We start from the raw sequence: 21,233 nt of genomic DNA on the forward strand, positions 1-21,233 counted from the left end.
CCCCTATGTATCTGTTGAAAGAGGTGCCCATTTCTCAGCTGGCTCCCTACCACAAGGATTGTGTTTCTGTGTTTCTTGTAACCTAACGTGTAAACTGCCTAGTACTCAACGTCCCTTGTAAAGGTGCTCACTTTTCCAGTAAAACAGGTGCTTTGGGTAGAATCACATCGTATTTATTCCAATTCATTAGAAGTGGCTGAAGCTGCTCCAGACATGGGCTGGGCTCTGGTGCAGCCAAAGTCGTTTTTCCTGTGGACACCGAAGCCAACAGGTGCGTATTAACTGGGGGCGAAGCAACAGCCAGAGGCCTTTCCTGGACTCCTTGGGCTTCAGCTCCCCTGAAGGGCACCCCGCCCTAGGATGATATGAAAGGGGCGTGGTGGAAGATAGAAAAGAACCTCTTCGAGGTCCAATGCTAACCCACCGAAGCAGAAGTCTCCAGGTGGTACCTGAATCTAACCAATCGCAAAGGAAGTTACATTTAACGCGGCTCCGGGAACCAATCAGAGGAAACGTCTCAGCCCCCGCCGCCCGCCGGGTTCCAGCTGGTTGGCAGCAGGTTCCGCTGTCGCGCGCCGGGCGGCTGCGCACAATCCGTAGCGGCCCCAGCCAAGCGGTTCTCGGGGAGGTTGGGGCTGTTGACAACCGCGGCTGGAGCGCCCGCCATTGCGCAGGCGCCTTAAGAAGATTTCTGCCTCGCCGGTGTCCCTTCGGGTCTCCCTTGCCCCCAGGATCCACGAGCGCCGCGTGCCGACAGTTCTGAGTTCCGCGTGCCGGCAGCGGGTGAGTGTGAGCCTAGCGCACCCGCCTTCCGGAGGGAAATGCCACCACGTCCTCAGTCGCCAGGGGATTTGACACTGGAGGTGGTGAGAACCCCCTCCCCTCCCGTCTCCCAGCCTCAGGGGAGCTGGCGGGGACGTCCCCGAAGGGACCCGGAGGCGCAGGGACCGAGCTGAGCACCGCGAGGCAGAGGGCGTGTGGGAGGCGGAAAGAGCAGTTGGCAGGTGCTTTGGGAAGGGGGCGGGGTGGGGGGGGGGAGACTGTGGTGTGAAGGGCGGGGAGGGCAGTGGGCTGACCGCGGCGAAGGTGGGCAGCGTTGACAAAGAGGGGAGGCGGGCGGCGGGGTGGGCGTTTGCATCTGAATATTAGATCACAGCTCATGGTCATTATATAATCAAATGTAAGAACTAATTTCCTAGAAAACCAGTTAGCAAAGATCACATTTACGTGCTTTTTATAGGCTGGACGCCCTGTTAAGCACTCTCCAAACAATGCTTCCTTTTCTCGGTACAGCAACCCTATGAGATAATAGCGTCCCATTTATATAGATGAGGAAATTCAGGCTCAGAGAAGTGAAGAGACGTTCAACATTGTGCAGCGAGTGACAAACAGATTCAGGTTTATACCAGCCCAGACCCCAGAATGGTTTTGCTTAACCACCAGGTGATCTGCTGGACTGAAGCCTGAACACTTGCCCAGTGTTATAGGAAGTCAGCTGTTCGTTTTAATGTTATGGTTTTTCTTTCCTTTCTTCCTTTCCCCCCAGAGGTTGTTCCAAGCTATTTTAAGGAAATTAAACTCACTTGAAAGCAAGGAGGAGCTGTTTTAAGTATTTGAGTATAGCCACAAAGTAATTTGGGAGTTTTGATGAGAACACAAGAAACACAAGAAGTAGCTGTTTTGAAGACACTAGAAAATTTTGTGAGCCCTTGAAAATTGAGAATAACTTAGACTCCTAGAATTTTTAAGACTGAGTAAATCTTCTAAAGAGGAGTTACGTTTTTTCTTTAAACACCAAGAAAATAATAATAATCTAGAGGAAATCACCAAAGTTCCCCAGGCCCATAGACAATAATGTTATTTTATTTTAAAGCTGTATAAAAGCTTAATTATACAGATTTGTGAAGTCTTTAGAATAGAGCTTTTGTATTACAGAGCAGATGGCAAGCTAATGGTGACAAATACCTTTCACCATTTCCTGTAACTGTTACAGTCTCCTCTCCCAACTTCACACGGGCTAAGAATGCCAGTGCGAATTGTCTGACATGCATTCCACCCAGGTAAAAAAAAATCATCCCAGAAGACTTGGAGCATGTTCTGTCCCCTGAATTGAAGACAACTACTTACTACTTCTGGTTGCTGTTGGGATGTTTGAGTATAGTCCGGATGAGTCTGCTTTTTTTTCTTCCCTCTGCTATTTTTTTTTTTTTGGTTTGAAAAATTACAGAATTTTTCCCAAAGTTTAGTAATATGTAACGTGTAGTGATTTTGAGTTCTTGAAAATTACTTGAGAACTTCTCACCGGTATTTTGTTGCTAATAGATTGACACCCCCTGTTAGAACGAAACAGACGGCAGTAGACATAGATATGGGCACTGTTAATGAAGGATGCTCTGACATGAAAGGTTTTGGTAATTGTTGGGAGTTTATTACTAGTTTTGTGAACTCGCTGTTAACTAGACTCGTAAACTTGTTGAGGGCGTGAATTAGTAAGGGCATAGTAAAGCTGCTAAATTGCTTTCTGAGCTTGGCCAATCACTGGACTTCAGCTCCCTTACATGTAAAAAGAAGGGGTTGGACTAAATTATTTCTAATTATTTTATAGTGGCACAATAATGTTATTCTGCCCATCGTAGTACAGACTTTCTCCTAACATAACAGCTTTGTAACTCAAATGGATAAAGGGAAACTTAAACGTGAGAGCCTGTCCTGTAACACTGTATGCACCCCCATTTCACAAACACTGAAACTAAATCTGAGAGAAGTTAAATCTGCCCACTGTTGCCCATCTACTAAATGTGAGCTCAAGTTCTGGGATCATTCTGAATTCGGAGCCTACAGTCTTTCCATTCTGTGCTTCTAAGCCTGGGGACGAGGATCCTAACAGTGTGCTAACACATTCCTGAACCCCAGGATAAATAGCACGTATACCTTGAACATCCTTTTCATTCAAGATTTGCAGAAGAAAGATTTTGACTTGTATGTTTTTTGAGAAAGAGGGTCAGACACAGGTTTTCGTTTTGCTGTCGTTTTGCATTTGGAAGGTGGTATAAGACATTTTCATGTTAAAACACCCCAGGTCTGTATTATGGAGTACAGATTTCACACAATTTTGGAGGTAAATTGAGACATCAAAGATGTTTCCCGTTTTCTGGCAGGGCATTTCAGATGCTTTTAAGATGACAATTTCATTCCCTCCTTTTTTGTTGTTGATGTTAATACAATAGTTTTATTGAGATAGAATTCACATATTATCCAGTTCACTCATTTAAAGTGAACAGTTTTGTGGAGTCCTGGAGCCATCACCACAGTCAATATGAGAGCAGTTTCATCACCCCCAAAAGATACCTCCTGCCCATTGGAATTTCCTCCTCATTTCTCCCCAGCCCCTTGGCCCAGGCACTACTAATATACTTTCCATCTTGAAGAGATTTGCTTATCCTAGGTATTTCCTCTAAAAAGTCCTACAGTAAGAGATCTTTTGTGAGCACCTTCTTTGACTTCGCATAATGCTTCAAGGTTTCTCCCAAGTTGTAGCGTATGTTCATTCCTTTTTATTGCCAAATAATATTCCATTGTATGGCTCTGCCATACAGTGTTCAAAATGCAAGTTCCTGGCTTTTACTCCAGCTTGACTGAGCTGGAGTTTTCCAGGTGTAAAGACTGGGCAGCTGCACTTGTAAGGAGCTTCCCTCAGTGATTTTTAGGTCTACTGTGCTGTCATAGATGATATGCAAAGAGAATTGACAAGGCTGGCAACAGATGCTTTACCCAGGGCAGCTCTGTGGTGAGACAACGGGGAGGCTGTTTTGCAGGTTTGGGGACCTAAGGAAAGGAAAGAGACTTGGAGGTGCAGAGAGTGCATTCGGCCTGGTGTACATCAGACCTGACTTGCCTGCAGAGCTGCCTGTGCGGTGGGATTGGTGGCGAATGTCAACTGGTTCCTGAGGGAAAGACCCAGGGCAGTAGATTAGGGTTTTAAAAAATGTATTTAGGAGTGTCTGTAAGATACCGCACCACCTCTTTGCTGTTGTAGTTCACTCTTTCTGGAAACAAACATTTGTGCCTGGGAATGTAGCTGTACCGCAAGAGAAAACAGGGAGTCCGCCAAGTTCAGCTTTCATGGTCTCCACGCAAGTTCTAAGATTGCTGGAACCCAGGGCAGCAGCCTGCACAGCATTGTGGTATGGCCCCACTTGTGCTGACGGTCCGAGGGAGGAGGCGAGTTGTGCCTAAACACTAGGTCAGGAGCACCAAATACCGAATGGAAAGAGAAATGCTGCTGTCTGTCTCGATTCTTGAGAGTTGATATTGCTGAGCTGTAGCCGGGGCTGTGTCTGTGCAGAGTGTCTCTTAACTCTTTGGAGCAGTGATTTGATTTTGCCATTCTGTACTGGTTTTGGTTTCCTGGATGGCATCAGCAACAGATGGTCCGTGCACCACACCCAGAAGGTAGCCCATCTCGGGTTAAAATGGTAGACTTTGCAGGCCCAGAGATCCTCACTGACAAGATTCTGTGCCTTTCTGATGTTTGCAATTGTTGAGTCCCCTGGTTCCGAGAGGGTCACAGCTTCAGTCAACAAACGTTTGAATGACTGTACATACAAAGATCATCTACCTGTGGTGTGTTTGAAGGAAAGAAAGTCTCTGTCTTCAAGTCATTGTGGTTTAGTTGGGAGAAAGAAGAACACACAAATGGCTCATGAACTTAATCATCATGTCAGCTCACTGCTGCTTATACCTGGGGCCTCCAGACATATCCCACCCCCCGCCTCTCCGGCAGCCATACCTTGGGTCTTACTCTGAAATAGTGACTTCACTCACCTCACTCTGACCACAGTCTCACATTCTTGCAGCTTCCTTCAAAACCTCCGGTCGGGGGGCACCTGGGTGGCTCAGTCGGTTAAGCACCAACTTCGGCTCAGGTCATGATCTCCCGGTTCGTGGGTGTGAGCCCCAGATCGGGCTCTCTGTTGTCACAACAGAGCCCACTTTTGATCCTGTCCCTGTCTTTCTCTGCCTCTCCCCCACTCACACGCACATGCTCTCGCTCTCTCTCTCAAAATAACTAAACTTAAAAAAAAAAAAAAAAGAAAGAAAAGAACCTCCAGTCCAGGAGCCTTTCCACTTCGCACATCTGTATCGGTTTCATCTTAAGCGCTGCAGTTCAGACTTCAGTCACTCCGTAGGACCTTCAGCTTCCTTCATTATACTTCAGTTTCTGGCAGAGTCTCACGTGCAGGCAGGATCGGCTGCCTGTTCATGCCTGTGCTGGGGCGGCCCAATTGCTAGAAAAAACCGGTCAACAGTGTCTCTAACAATTCATGACGCCCGCTGTCAACTTTGACCACCAGTCCTCACTGTTTCCCTGTACCCTCTCCCGTTCTCCACGTTGGCCACTTCAGACATTCTCTGTGATTCTCAAAACCCTGAACCTTTTACCACCCTACTCGCTCTCAATAATCACCCCTGCCTCTTGGAACACAGAGAATGCAGCTCCCTTCATCTCCAGCCCTCACACCTGTTAGCTAACTTAGCCTTCGCTCCCTCTCTCTCCTATTGCAATGAAAGAGATATCCCCTCCATCTAAAGTGGACCATCCTGCTTAAATCACCTATCCTGCTTTCTTAAGGACCGAAGATGATAGACACTGAAGGCAGGGATATTTATTATGGGAAAGCTATTTTTATAATCAGTGGATTGTCAGAAAAAAATAATGAAAAATCAGGGAGAGCTATGAGCCTGGGGTATTAGGGAGAATGGTTATGTTCTTGATAGTAAAAAGGAAGTTTAAGGGATATGGTGATGAAAGTCATTTCAGCAGCTGTTGGATTTCTTCAGAAGTTAGTACAGCATCCAAGTCCCTGTAGGCTTTGTCTGTCAACCTCATGTAAATACTGGGAACGGATAGATTGAGACGAGATCTTTTACTCAAGTAATATTTATTTCTTATCCTTCTTTTCCTGCCAGTATCTTCAACAGGAACTGGTGATGAGCCAATATGGTAACATTTCCACCACTTATTTCTGTGGGTTAGAAGGAACTTGGGGGTGGGGGGCGCCTGGGTGTCTCAGTCAGTTGAGCGTCTAACTCTTGATATCGGCTCAGGTCATGATCTCAGAGTCTTGAGATCAAGCCCCATATTGGGCTCTGTGCTGATAGCGTGGAGCCTGCTTGGGATTCTTTCTCCCTGTGCTCACACATGCGTGCTCTCTCTCTCAAAATAAATAAGTAAACATTAAAAAAAAAATAAAAGGAACATAGAGTACTTGTCATTAAACTGGAAAAATAATCTCCTCTGGAGCCCCTGAAGGCTTGGTGTTATTTCTGTTTTGTGCAAAGCGATCATTTTTCTTTCTTTTATCTGTTCTTAATAAGTCTTTTTTTTTTCTTCAAGATTTTATTTTTAAGTAATCTCTACACCCAACATGGGGCTTGAACTTATACCCTGCGATCAAGAGTCTCGTGTTCCACTGAGTGAGCCAGCCCGGTGCCCCTGTTCTTATTAAGTTTTTAGGATAATTTCTGCTACTACAGACAAGCAAGGCGACCAAACAGGAATATCTGTGTGGAGTGTAAGAGCGGTCTGTATCCCCTTCAGAGCATGAAGGGTGGAGCAGGACATACATAAATAGGAAATTGGACAAGTAAAGACAGTTTTCGCCCCCAATTTTAGCTTTATTCAATTATCTTTCAGTAAATGGCACTATGTAATTTTGAGTAGCTATAAAGCTGGTATATGAAAGTTTATAAATTTTGATTCTCTTCTCCTGATGGCTAAACTTCTGAAACTGAATCCAAATCAAAGCAGCACTACTACTTATGAACTGTGTTTTTATATTTTAGGAACCCTGATTGCTCTCCTTCAACACATTCATTATGAAGTTATTAGTAATACTTTTATTTTCTGGACTTATAACTGGTTGTAGAGGTAACTCTTCCCATAGTTTGCCACCCAAGTTACTACTGGTGTCCTTTGATGGTTTCAGAGCTGACTATCTACAGAACTATGAATTTCCCCATCTCCAGAATTTTATCAAAGAAGGAGTCCTGGTGGAACATGTTAAAAACGTTTTTATCACAAAAACATTTCCAAACCACTACAGTATCGTGACAGGCTTGTATGAAGAAAGCCATGGCATTGTGGCTAATTCCATGTATGACGTAATCACGAAGAAACATTTTTCTGACCTTGATGACAAGGATCCTTTTTGGTGGAATGAGGCAGTACCTATTTGGGTGACCAATCAGCTTCAGGAAAACAGATCCAGTGCTGCTGCTATGTGGCCTGGTACTGACGTGCCCATTCACAATACCACACCTTCCTATTTTATGAATTATAGCTCTTCAGTGTCATTTGAGGAGAGACTAAATAATATTACCACGTGGCTCATCAATTCAAATCCACCAGTCACCTTTGCAACCCTCTACTGGGAAGAACCAGATGCAAGTGGCCACAAATATGGACCCGAAGATAAAGAAAACATGTACAGAGTGTTGAAAGAAATAGATGACCTTATTGGTGAGCTAGTCCACAAACTCAAGGTGCTAGGATTGTGGGAAAATCTGAATGTGATCATTACAAGTGATCATGGGATGACCCAGTGCTCTAAGGACAGACTGATCAACTTGGATCGCTGCATTGATAATTCAAGCTACGCTCTTATAGATTTGACTCCAGTTGCCGCTGTACTTCCTAAAATAAGTAAGTAAACTTTTAGCTGAGGGATATTTGGGAAGGGGGCGATTGAACGAGGAGGAGGGCGTGTCAAAGAATGCGGCTCTGGCTTTCTGTAGTACGGTACCATATATTCGTAAACTTGCTCAGAGTGAGATTCTGGGTTTTTCCCCTTAATTTGTAAGTCTTGAAGCAGTTAGTTTAAGGTTCATGTTCAAGGAGATTATTTCTCTGCTTTTTGATGTGTTTCTTCATTATTCACACTAATGGAAAAGGACATTTTTGTCCTTTAAAAACATCTTGGATATTTGTGTGAGATATATTCTTTGTCTACTGATCTTAGAATTCGTAATAATATGTAATTATTTCATCTTTCCTTAGGAAGCTATACATAAAAATTGTCCCGTTTTGTATAAAAGCCTACCAGGGAGAGTCACAAAATGAAAAAAGAGATATGTGAATGCTTGGAAAGATAGAAGTGTGTGTGTGTCTGTCTGTCCATCCCCAACAATGTCACATAATTATTATTGCTCTGAATTTTTAAGAATTAAAAGTGATTTAATCGATGGTATTGTTCAGAATTTATTTCCAATTATTCTAGTTAGAAATAATTATTTTCCTTATCATTCAATTGTGATTTTTTTCCTTTACTGTTTCCTTTTTCTTCCAGATACAACAGAGGTTTATAATAAACTGAAAGTCTGTAGCCCTCACATGAATGTTTATCTCAAAGAAGACATTCCTGCCAGATTTCATTACCAACATAATAATCGAATTCAGCCTATTATTTTGGTTGCTGATGAAGGCTGGACAATTGTGTTAAATAAATCATTACCAAAATGTAAGTATTTAGGATATATCTGTTGTATCCTGGGGATAAATCACACATTGTGACGTATTTCTATTTACAGGGTGCTTTGATTTAGAGACTTTAACACTGTATAATCAGTTCACTTTTTTGACTGGATAATTCGTAGGTTTTCATTCAACAGCAATTTAAAACCGTATTTCACCTTTAGAGAAGGGTGGGTGACCTTGAGGGCAAAGGTGTAGATGTACTTTCTTACCCATATTGCGGTTACTGTCAGTAACGTTCAAGGTTGGTTCTCTTGACTTGTAGAAAACGGCAGAGAAGTAAAGAAATGGTAAAAGGGGACAGATTCGATAGTTCAAATGCCTGTTTATTTTTTGTGTGCATTAATAAACATTGTCCAAGTATCCCGAAGTCTTTCCCCAATGATGAAGTCGTTTACCTGAGTGCGGTTGCTCTTTGGAACAGTGGGAAAGATTCAGAAGGTAAACAAACAAAAAACTACCGAGTACAAAAAACAGGTGTATCAAAATCTCTCCTAAAGCTAAGGAAATAATAGGGGAGAGTTACAGGTCTTCCCTGAACCCAAGCTTATTCATCCATATGTTAAGTTCAATTTGAATACTTTTTAAAAAAAACTGGCTTTGTACAAGTCTGTAGCAGGAGTCAGAACATTTCTGTAAAAGACCAGATAGTAGATATGTAGGCTTTATAAGGCAGCTGGTCTCCATCTCAGCTACTCAATTGCGCCTTTGCAGCGGGAAAGTAGCCCTAGACATTATGTAAACGAACTGACATGGGGGGGGGGGGGTTGCAGTGAAATTTTGTTTACTGAAACAGGTAGGGGACTGAATTTGGCCAGGGTCTGTCATATGCAGACCCCTGATCTACAGCACATCAGAAGCTTCAGACAAGGATAAGATAATGGTTATTGGAATTTATATGTTCTTTACGCTTATATACTCACTGTTGAAAACTGAGAAAATACAGAAAAGTTTAGAAACGAGAAAAAAAAACAACTATCCATAATCCCCCCATACAAAGGTACGGACAGATGTGAATTGTGGGAGTTTCCCCCTTCTACACTTTTTTTGCTATTACATATACATGTATATTTTTACACTGCTGAAATCGTAATGTCTATATATAGAGTTTTATTCTGTTTTTATTATATTGATCACATTCATTATTTTTATTATGAAATATATCAAACATAAAATTAAAGGCTAATATAACAAAAACTGATCTACCTTCCACTCAGTCATTTGCACTTCATATGAAACCAGGAGCTTATCAAATCCAACTGGTGTACGTTAAAAGGGAATATTTGCCAACACAAAGCCAAAACCTGAGATTCTGGTGTTGGGGTCATATCAGAGACTATCCTGTCATGTTTTCCTTTGAGTTAGATTTGGAGTTACAGGTTGGTGATCTGGTTAGACTTCACATTCAGTACAAGAATCCCTTCTGTATTCTCAATTCTGTGGCCTCCGGATGTTAAGGTGTTCATTAACTGTCAGTAAATCAGTATATTGTATCATCCCGTCTCTTATCACGGGAGCAATTGACATGGGTAAGGCTGCAGATTCACTTCTTCCCCATTCACTGGACGCACTCACTTTTGCTCTCCAGTTATTTAGGACCCTCAGCCCACCCACTCTTTTTCTTTTATAATCACTAGTGCTCTTTGCATGCAGACGGTTCTGGAAATTGAAGGGTGAAATAAGTGGGGCCAGAACTGAAAGATAGGTACCTGAAGTCAAGAAATAGTTTTAAAGTCTCAGGTCATGACCAGTTGGGAAAAGCGGTATGTGTGTCTGTGTGAAATGGGGACATGGCTGAGTTGAAAAAAATAGAAAATTTTATTTCTAGCCCCCATCTGGTCCAAATTAATTGGAATTAATTTTAACAGATGGGAATTACACTGGCAAGAATCAGCATATTTCCGTTGGAAGCAAGTTATTTTGTAATAGAAAGATCATTCTTTCTGTTAAGAACTAACATAATTTTGTTCTTTTTTTCAGTAGGTGACCATGGTTATGATAATTCTTTGTCTAGTATGCATCCGTTTCTAGCTGCCCACGGACCTGCATTTCACAAAGGCTACAAACACAACACGATTAACAGTGTGGATATTTACCCAATGATGTGCCACATCCTGGGATTAAAACCACGTCCCAATAATGGAACCTTTGGTCACACTAAGTGTTTGTTAGTTGACCAGTGGTGCATTAATCTCCCGGAAGCCGTTGGAATTGTTATCGGTGCGCTCTTGGTCTTAACCACGCTAACAGGCCTCATAATAATCATGCAGAATAGACTGTCTGTACCCCGTCCGTTTTCCCGACTTCAGCTGCAAGAAGACGATGATGATCCCCTAATTGAGTAATGCTTGTGGAATTTATACAGAGTATCTTTAATTATACATGAAACCAAGGATACATTCAAGGGATGGTGTTATAACTATGAAAAATCGACTTTGAAAGAGAAAGAACTTAGACCAAGCATGCTAGAGTTATTTTGTTTTTCCCTGTGCTTTGTTTTGGTGCATCAGCTAATACAGAACAACCGTGACCATAGTTAAAATTGCTAGTAAATCATTGGTTAACACCACCGAGTTCTCTAACTAGAAACTTTTTTTAAGAAAAATACTGCCTCTGCCTTTTTCTTGCAATGAAGATTTGACACAATTTTAAAGGAAAATATACCAAAATGTAGTAGGCATGCTTTTCTAATAAATTTTTATATTTGTAACCGAAACAACAGAAATCTTTATGCAGTTAGAGGATTTTGTGTATCAGGAAGGAAAAGTTTTCTATATTTTTATACTTATTAACCTTAATAGAGTTTGTATCCTAAGTTCACCTGTGACGTAGGAAAACCTCTGTGATGGTTAATAAAATCAGTTAACCAGGCAGAACAGATCTAGCATATGAAGAAATTATTTTAAGAACAGCTATTATAAAACACAACACAAAGACCATGTGATACAAAGCCTCAGTCTCCACCGTTGCGTCTTTGTTTAGACCCGTAAGCTGTTGAAGCCTCAAAAGATCTCTTTTGAAGATTGTTGCTAATAAGAAACTAAGAAAATAGAATTGCTTTCCTCTGTTTGTGCTTAGCGCCTTCGCGTAAGTTATTCATTTGTGTGTGTGCAAGTGTGTTTGTGTGCACGAGTATGCAGACTTCCTGTGACTTACAGAAAGTGTCAGAGGTAGGCTGGTCTGTAGGCTGACTTCCACAGAACGTGGCTGTCAGGCAGACGGTATAATTGCACTTCATATTTGTTTACTTTCTTCTGACTCACAAGCTAAATTCCTAACTGAAGAAAATTCATCGGCTTTTGTTACCATTTTTTACTTTCTCATGTTTATTATAGCCAGAGGTATCAAGTCCTGCAGAAAAACTGATGACCTGAATACAAATCTGGTTTCAATTGGGTCAGAACGAGGAAGAGAGATTTTGATACTTAACCTTTGGGACATTATGCCTTACTTTTCAGGCATGGGATTTGGTATCTTTTGATCTTTTCCACTATTCATATGTTAAGTGGCAGAATTTAAGCTTAAACTCTAAGCACTGTTAACATTCTGTAGCCTGAGTGCCACCTCTGATTTTTTTTTTCGGTGTTTGGTTCATAGAAATAATCACTCTGCTCCTATTTTTGTAAACATACGTGTTCAGAGCTAAGGATTTGCTGTGAAGGATCGCCATCCTACCTTGCTAGGTGGTACTTTCTAATAATCAAAATTAATATGCGGAAACTGAGTTGTATCTGTTAAAGAAAAAACTGGCTTTAAGAACCATCCATCAGGACCTGAGGCAGGCCATTAATAGTGTGAACTTGAAAGTTTTGACAATATAAAATAAACTGGGTAACTGTCTTTCAGATAAAAATAAATTATCTACAGCAAATATGCAGCCCAGTTAAATGCTGATTTTCTATGATAGTAAAGAAAAATGCTGCCAGTCATCAAACATATAATTCATCCTATTTGGTCACTGCTAATTTTGTGATCTTAGCATTTGATGCCTATTGTCTTGGGGATTCTTGAGAAGCATTTCTACAACCTGCATAAATAGTCCATGCTATTGGTCATAAGTGGACTGTGTTAAGAACAGCATAATAAACAAATGAAATAAAACCAATAGGACTAATTTTGCTTTTTGACAAATTTTGATTTTTTTTCCTCACATAAAAGTTACCCTAAACTTAATAGTTTTTCTGAATAAAAGAAAATTTTCTATTTCAATTTCCATTAAAAAAAAAAAAAAAAGACTGGAACAGCCACATTTAAAACAGTAGACACATTTTGAAGTATCTCAAATAGCAGAATATTTCATACTAGCCCAATAGAGCTTGGTCCCTACAATGCCGTGAGTTTTCGTGATCGCATTAGTTTGGTGGTTAGGAGTTTCAGAAATCTATACACAGCATCCAGCCTGTGAGTGGATTTCATACAGGATGAAAGAGCCTGTCAATGTCTTACCCTTTTGAATAAGACCCTTACATATTTGTCTTTCATTCCATTCTCAAAATATTAACTTTAATTAAAATTGTAAAATTTTTTATGTATATATGCTGATGGGACAAAACAGTATTTATTTGCTCAAAGAGACATTTATATATTATTGAACTTTGTGTTAATTCATTTGTATCTTTGAAAAATTATCATCGCTAAAGCCAATGACTCCTCTCGTGCTCTGAGAAAATGTTTTAGCGAAGCCAGCCCTTTAAGGTTTTGGTGTGGATTTTGTTAAATAAGTGACTCCTACATGTCCCGACATGTTTTCTGGGTGATAGGAAGTATTTGGCTCTGGGAAACACTTAACTGTTGATGACAACAATACTCAAAGGTAATAGGAACACTTTTTAAAAAAAATTTTTTTTTTAATATTTATTTTTGAGAGAGACAGAGACAGAATGCGAGTGGGTTAGCGGCAGAGAGAGAGGGAGACACAAAATCCGAAGCAGGCTCCAGGCTCTGAACTGTCAGCACAGAGCCCGATGCAGGGCTCGAACCCACAAGCTGTGAGATCATGACCTGAGCCAAAGTCGGACGCTCAACCGACTGAGCCACACAGGTGCCCCAGGAACACTTTTTATTAAGTAGTTTTTGTTCATTCAGTGAGTGAATTCAGAGTAAGTACATTTATGCGTTGGTGGTATAGTGATGAGCATAGCTGCCTTCCGGAATAAGTACATTTATAAGGACAGTTCTGCTGTTATTAAGGTGCGAGTTCTGGTAAACAGCAATAGAATTCAAATGTAAATTATTCCAGTGCTCTGTATTGTAGGCCTTGTGTTACGGTTTCATCAAGCTTGGTATAAGAATTTAAAGATAAATTCTTGGAATATTAAAGGATTAAACATGCCTTTGTATCGTTCTTGGGTGGCTCCCCCTCTTGTCCATATCTGGTAAGATTTAAGGATGATGGCATTTCATTCCTTTTATTTGGAGGTTTTGCTTCATTGCGAATGCATAAAGTTACAAGTGAAGGACAAAGATGAGATGGAAGGTGTGGATTTTATAGTCATTTCCTAAAATAGCGTGTAAATAAAATGACATGAGTATGCTTTAAAGAAGTCTTTATGTGGTGCCTTAAGTTGAAGTAAAATATATTTTGACTATATTGTTTGAATCCATAGTGAATGACTTTGCTTATGATTAAAAAACTTTATGTGAATAAAAACATTTTTACTGTAATTATTAAATATAGAATGCAGTGTTACTGATTTTTTAATTTGTCACCCTGCAAAATACACACACTGTGATAGATATTGACCTGACCCAGTAATACTGCAAAAATCCACATGGGTGTTCATTAGAGACTTTTTAAATTTTTTATTTATTTTTATTAAGTTTATTTATTTTTGAGACAGAGAGAGACAGAGCATGAATGGGGGAGGGGCAGAGAGAGAGAGAGACACAGAATCAGAAGCAGGCTCCAGGCTCTCAGCCATCAGCCCAGAGCCCGATGCAGGGCTCTATCTCACAGACCGCGAGATCGTGACCTGAGCTGAAGTCGGATGCTTAACTGACTGAGCCACCCAGGTGCCCCTACAGACTTTTTTTAAAGCCAGGATTACGTAAATATTTAACCAAATTTTTATTTATTTTTCTTATTTTTTTAAATATTTATTTTGAGAGAGAGGAAATGTGAGCAGGGGAGGGACAGAGAGAGAGAGAGAGAGAATCCCAAACAGGCTCTGTGCTGTCAATGCAGAGCCCAGTGCAGGGCTCAAACCCACGAACTGTAAGATCATGAACTGAGCCAAAATCAAGAGTCGGAAGCTTAACTGACTGAGCCATCCAGGTGCCCCCCCCTCAACCAGGTTTTTAAAACAGTGTATAAGTATACAATCTAGCATGAGGACATCATTGGAAAGAAGGCCAAGATAAATTTTGTAGAGCTTCCAAAACTGTAACTTATTCATGTACAGTAGAAGGGAAGAAGTTTGAAAAAGCTGATTACAAAACTCTAGAGGTGAAGGGGGGATTATAGTATTTAAACTATGTTTTGTCAATAGCCATAGAAGTAAACTGTGTTTTGTAAATAGGCATACTAATTGAGTATAGATTCCACAAAGTTTTCCTCTAGTAGAGCAGTGATAAATTCATTCCCTATATTCATACTAAGCAAACACTGCTAGGAACTGTGGGAGGAAACGAGTAAAAGGTACTTGGGAAGAGAGCTCTGCCGTATCTCACAAGTGGTAAAACTTCTATACCAACAAATTCTGTCTACTCATGGTTTAACTCTTGCTGCTGAGATCCTTGGATACAGAACCATGTTAGAGGCCGTGTGCTTCCTGAAGTTTGGATGCCAGCATCACACCTCTTTCCCTGACCCCCAGCTTCCTTGGTGCCTGTACTTGGGTGTTGTTACCGTCCTCCCTCCCCCAACACACACACAAACATGCACAGCTTCAGAGAACAGGAGAATCCAAACGAGCCTGTTGGGTCCTGTCGAGTTAGGCTGCAGAGGACTGGTTTGCTTTTTGGCATAAACCCTTTGGAGTTTCATTTTTCATTGTTCCGTGAATATTTTTTTTAGTTGAATGGTTTGCTTCATATCTTTCAAGAAAAACAAAGACATTAAGGCAAAAACCTCCCACAGAGATGCTGATCAGAACGTGTTCCGTATTCTTAACGGATGTGTGTGTGCAGGGGGTGGTGGCGGCCGAAATAACTCAGAGATGTCACTCGTCTCCCATGGCCACATTACCTGGCAAGGGCCGAGTCCTACCCCAAAATCAAGCCCGACTGCCAGGCAGGCCTTCTACTTGTCCAGGTATCTTCTACCTCCTTGACTACAGAAATCTGATTTCCACCATTAAACTGAATCCAGGGAGCTCCTCGGGTGACAGCGCCCCAGTGATGGTTTACAGATGTCTCCAGTTCAGACTGCCCTCCTGTGGTAAAGAGCTGAGTTGCCAGGGACCCAGTCGGCATTCTTTTCTTCCCTACCAGGCTTACTCAACTTCACTTTCATAGCCGAGGTTGGTGGAAAGGATCAATGGAAATTAACCCCAAAGCAAATCCAGACAACCCCACTCTACAAACATATTTTGTAAAATGGTTCATACTGGTGAGACCCAGACCCAGTACTAGACTTACACGTTGTTTGAATTTTCCACCGAGGAGAGAGAGGTCTTATACACAAAATTTTTGTTAAGCCTTTTTTTTTTTTTTTTAAATAATTAAAGTTCTGTTTTCAGTAAAATGATGGAGTATGTAATTCAAACCAACCGTCTTGGTGAGGACTTGGAAAAATCTGGACAAAGTATAAAAGACCTGTGCTAAAGCACTGAAAAATTACGAAGAAAGTGAGGGATCAGGAGGCCACAATTCACAAGAAGGGGGAAATGTAAAAAAAAAAAGGAGCCCCCGATGGCATCTGTAAATTCTGGAAGAGGCAGCGGAGGGCCTGGAAGCCAACATAAAAAACCGGGTGGAAGTGTGGAAGGAGAGAAAACATAGATGAAAAAGAGACCAGCAGAACACTGAAAAATATTAAGCCTACTTTATACTATTTGGCACAAATAAGTTTGGAAATACAGACGAAATGGATAATTTCCTAGGAAAAAGATGAACAAAACTGATTTCCATAGAGAAAGGACATGAAAACAGACCAATTTCTGAATCAGAGATTGGGCAAATTATAAACTATTGTACAACAGGGTACAGACCCCAAAGCTAAGAATCTTGCTCATTGCCTCTTCATTAGGCTTGATTATCAATGTTACATTCGCCTCATAAAACATGCTTTAGAAAAAAAAAATGTGGGTTTTTGAGGTGACTATAACATGGATATAAAACCTGATAAAAGCACCCCACCCCAATGAAACTATAGACCAGTACAGAATGGGGAGGGAAGCAAAATGGAAACTCAACCATATCAATCACTAAATGTAAATAGACAACATTTCCATTAAATGTCAGAGAGTGTCAGACTGGATGAAAAAAAGAGCCAGCTGTATGTAGTCTACCCTTTAAATACAAAGGCAGATTGAAAGTAAAAGGACAGAAAATGATACACCATGTAAACTAACCATGTGATAGCTGGAATAAAGTCATCTTCAAGACAAGAATTTTCAGAGATAGGGACATTTCACCACGACAAAAAGACAAATATATCAAGAAGACCATTCTAAGGGTTCATACCTAAAAGCAGAACTTAAAAATTTGTGAATCAGGGGCGTCTTGGTGGCTCAGTCGGTTCAGCGTCTGACTTCGGCTCAGATCATGATCTCACAGTTTGTGGGTTCAAGCCCCGCGTCGGACTCTGTGCTGACAGCTCGGAGCCTGGAGCCTGCTTCGGATTCTGTGTCTGCCTCTCTCTCTCTGCCCCTCCCCCACTCGCACTCTGTGTCTCTCTCTCAAAAATAAACATTAAAACAAAAAAAAAGTTCGTGAATCAAAAAAGTGATGAACTCAAGAAAGACTCCATAAACATAACTGAAGAGTTTAGTTCTCCTCTCTTAAATAATTGATACAACTAGACCAAGAAAAAAATCAGTAAGGATGTAGAAGACCTGAGTGGTGATATCAACCATATTCACTTACATGGCATTTAGAGATTACAGCCCCAACCATAAAAGACATGTTCTTTTTCAAGTGCACACGGAGTTATCACCAAGATAGATCATATGCAAGACAATGAAACAAGGCTCAGTAAATAATCTCAAAGGATTGCAGTCTTACAAAGCATGTTTTCTGACCACAATGGATTTATAGATTCAGTAACAATGAGATCCAGAGAAGCCTTGAATATTAAACAATGCACTTCTAAATAGCATACCAAACTCTGTAGAATGTAGCTAACGCAGCACTTAGATAGACATTTCTAACTTTGAATGCTTGTCTTTGAGAGGAAAAAAGGTTCAATTAATGATTTAAGCTTCCACTTTAGGAGGCTGGTTTAAGATGAAAATAATTCAAAGCGAGTGGAAAAAAAAGAAATGATAAATATAAAATCAGAATTAATGGAATAGAAAAGACAAATAATAAAGCTAAATTTTGGAATTTTAAATGGTAAAGCTGACAAGGCCCTAACAAGATTGACTGAAATAAAAGGGAGGTAGCACAAATTAGTAGTATCAGTAATAAAAGAGGGGTCATCACTTCTAGATCCTACTTATTTCAAAAGGATATCAAGGAAATGTGCCATTAAGTTTGTCAATTTTGATAAAATGAACCAATTCCTTGAAAAATACAACTAAAACTGATACAAAATCAAATAGAAAATCTTAATAACCTTACGTCTATCACAAAAATTAATTTCTTATCGAAAACATCCCCACAAAGAAAACTCCCAAGTCCAGGTGGTTTCCCTGATTAGTTCTATCACACATTTCTTAAAAAATCATTCATTCATTCATTCATTCATTCATTCATTCATTCACAGAGCAGGCATGCACTCAGGGGAGTAGGGGAGGGGCACAGACAGAGGGAGAGAGAATCCCAAGCAGGCTCTGTGCTGTTAGCATGGAGCCCGATATGGGGCTTGAACTCAGGAAGCTATGAGATCATGAGCTGAAATCGAGTTAGGCGCTTAACCAACTGAGCCACCCAGGCGCCCCAGTTCTGTCACACATTTAAGGAGGAAATTATTTTACACAAACTCTTACAGGAAACAGAGCAAAAAGAAACATATCCAAACTGGTTTTATGAGACCAGTATGACACTGGTACCCAAATCTGACAAGGATGTTAAAAGAAAACCACAGACCAATTTGCCTATGAGCAAAAATTCTTTAACAAAATACCTAATTGAGTTTGGCAGTTCTGAGTATTTCAAAAGGATAATACACATTAACAAGCAAAGTTTATCCCAGAAGTGCAACATTAGTTTTGATATTTGAGAATCAATGTTAACCTCTATCTTGATAAGAAGGAAAACAAAATCGTGTTAATAAATGCGGACAAAGCATTTGCCAAAATTTAACATCAATTTATTATTAAAAAAACCCACAAATTTGTAAGAGAACTTCAAGCTGATATATTTGCCACAGGCCTACAGCTAACATCATACTGAATCATATCATAATTATGTAAATATACAACTAATAGACTGAATAGTGAAATACTCAATGCTTTTCTCCTAAAATCCGGAACAAGACAGGGCTGTCCACTAGCATCACTTTTATTTAACATTGCATTGGAGGTGCTAGCAACTCAGTAAGGCAAGAAAAAGAAATCATATGACAATCGAAAAATAATAAAACTGTCATACCCACAGATGACATGATTACATACACAGAAAATCCAAAGGAGTCAGACAAACCAGAAGCTTAATGAAATTGCTTGCTATATGGTCAATACATAAAGATCAAGTGTATTTTTATATATCAACAGAAAATGAAAATTTAAAACTGGTATCATTTATATTGATATCAACAAGCATGAACTATCTCAGGATAAGCCTAACAAAATACATGCGAATTTTTGCACAGGAAATTATAGCATCGAAAGGAATTGAGAAAGACCAAAATAGTAGAAGGCTGTGCATGATTATGGGTTGAAAGATTCAATATTGTAAAGATCGTCAATTCTCCTCAAATTGTTCATTGCATCCAAACAATTCCAACAGAGTTTTATTTAATTTTTACGAATTGTATTAACCGACTCAAATTTATGCAGAAAGGTAAAGGGTCAGGGCACCTGGGTGGCTCAGTTGGTTGAGCACCCGACTCTTGACTTTAGCTGTGGTCATGATGTTGAGGTTTGTGGGACTGAGCTCCACATTGGTCTCTGTGCTGACAGCACAGAGCCTGGGTGGCATTCTCTCTCTCTCCCCACCCTCCCCAAATAAATAAACATTAAAAAAAAATGCAAAGGGCCAAGACAATTTTGAAGAAAGGTAAAGTGATAGCACTTACTCTACCAGATGTCAAGAACCATCATAAAGTTGTAATAATTCAGTATGGTGTTGACACAAGGATAGAAAAAACAGATGAACAGAATTGATGACCTTGGTTAAAATGAAGAATCCGTATACGTGTGGCCGTATTAGACATCCCCTGTGTCTCAAATCCACTCGGCCCACACCTTAACTCCAGTTTCATCCTGGCACAGACCAGCTTCCCACAGAAGCAACCTGACAATGCTGAGCCTTGTTCTTCCTGGCCCGGACACGATGGCGCTGGGTGCCTATGAGCTCACACTTGGAACTTGTGCATACATTACCCAGAAATCCATGGAGTCAATACCCGTGCAGCCACCCCTAACCAGGGGAGGGTTGGGAAGTTGACGGACAAATGTTTTGCATTCCTCAGGCAGACAGTTCTGAGATTTATTCCATAAGGCCCCTCTGAAGGTGCGGTGAGGTTGAGCACCAGTCATAACAGCGGCCAACTCTCTGACTTCTGCTCATATAGGCTTTTCCACATCTCTTTCACTCCTTGTTCCTCACTCCTGTTTCTTGGGATCAATTCACACAAAAATTGCCTGTATCCAAGCCTAGGTCTCTGCTTTTGGGAAAGTCGAGGCTAAATAGTGGATTTAAAGAATATATCCAACAAAAACGTATACGTGTATGCACCAAAAGACATGTAAGAGAATACTCAGGGCGGCATTATTCACGGTAACATCTAACCGGAAATGATTCAAATACCCAAAAACAGAATCCAGATTGTGGTATATTCACATAATGTCATTCCATGAAGCAATGAGAATAAACAAAGCAATGCACACACGAGGACTTGGAGGAAAGTCACGTGGTCTTGCGTGGAAAAAAACAAACATAAAAGTATATCGTATGATCATAAAAATAATATTTTTAAGCAGGGGAAACTCTTCCATTGCATTCCAAGTCAGGACAGTGTTCCTTGCAGGCGGCGAGGAGTGATTGGGAAGAGAACTGAGGCTCTTTCTGGAGTGCTGGTAATGGTCTGTTTTCTATTTCTCCTCTAAAGTGACACTTACATGGATTTATTCACTTTTAGAAATATATTTATTTACTTATTTTGAGAGAGTGTGTGTGTGAGCACGAGTGGGGGAAGGAGAAAGAGAGAGAGAGAGAGAGACAGAGAGAGACTACCAAGCAGGCTCCATGCTGAACCCCATGTGGGGCTTGATCTCACGACCATGAGATCATGACCTGAGCCAATATCAAGAGTCGGATGCTTAACTGACTGAGCCATCCAGGCACCCAGCCCCAATGCAACTGTACTTAAAACAAATGTTTATTATTTTTGAGAGAGAGAGAGAATTAGCAGGGGAGGGGCAGAGAGAGAGGG

General features: G+C 40.7%; 1 protein-coding gene across 2 annotated transcripts; it reads left to right on the forward strand.

The window, feature by feature from the left end:
- The first annotated feature begins 584 nt into the window (after positions 1–584).
- Positions 585–13,363, forward strand: ENPP4 (ectonucleotide pyrophosphatase/phosphodiesterase 4). Of its 2 annotated transcripts, none has more exons than XM_030315634.1 (4): positions 585–783; positions 6,847–7,705; positions 8,349–8,519; positions 10,514–13,363. In XM_030315634.1, the coding sequence occupies exons 2-4, from the start codon at positions 6,880–6,882 to the stop codon at positions 10,876–10,878; spliced, it is 1,362 nt and encodes a 453-aa protein (XP_030171494.1). In that variant the 5' UTR covers positions 585–783; positions 6,847–6,879; the 3' UTR covers positions 10,879–13,363. The 2 variants fall into 2 exon arrangements, with proteins under 2 accessions (XP_030171494.1, XP_030171495.1); XM_030315635.1 differs by lacking the exon at positions 585–783 and adding an exon at positions 823–1,004.
- The last annotated feature ends 7,870 nt before the right edge of the window (positions 13,364–21,233 follow it).

The sequence above is a fragment of the Lynx canadensis genome, chromosome B2 (assembly GCF_007474595.2).
Source record: "Lynx canadensis isolate LIC74 chromosome B2, mLynCan4.pri.v2, whole genome shotgun sequence".
Taxonomy (NCBI): domain Eukaryota; kingdom Metazoa; phylum Chordata; class Mammalia; order Carnivora; family Felidae; genus Lynx; species Lynx canadensis.

What these genes read in the sequence shown, in the direction of transcription:
- ENPP4 (XM_030315634.1), top strand. Translation starts at nt 6,880, where the DNA reads ATGAAGTTATTAGTAATACTTTTATTTTCTGGACTTATAACTGGTTGT. An exon ending in CGCTGTACTTCCTAAAATAA is followed by an intron (nt 7,706 to 8,348) that starts GTAAGTAAACTT and finishes TTTTTCTTCCAG; the next exon opens with ATACAACAGAGGTTTATAAT. An exon ending in AAATAAATCATTACCAAAAT is followed by an intron (nt 8,520 to 10,513) that starts GTAAGTATTTAG and finishes TCTTTTTTTCAG; the next exon opens with TAGGTGACCATGGTTATGAT.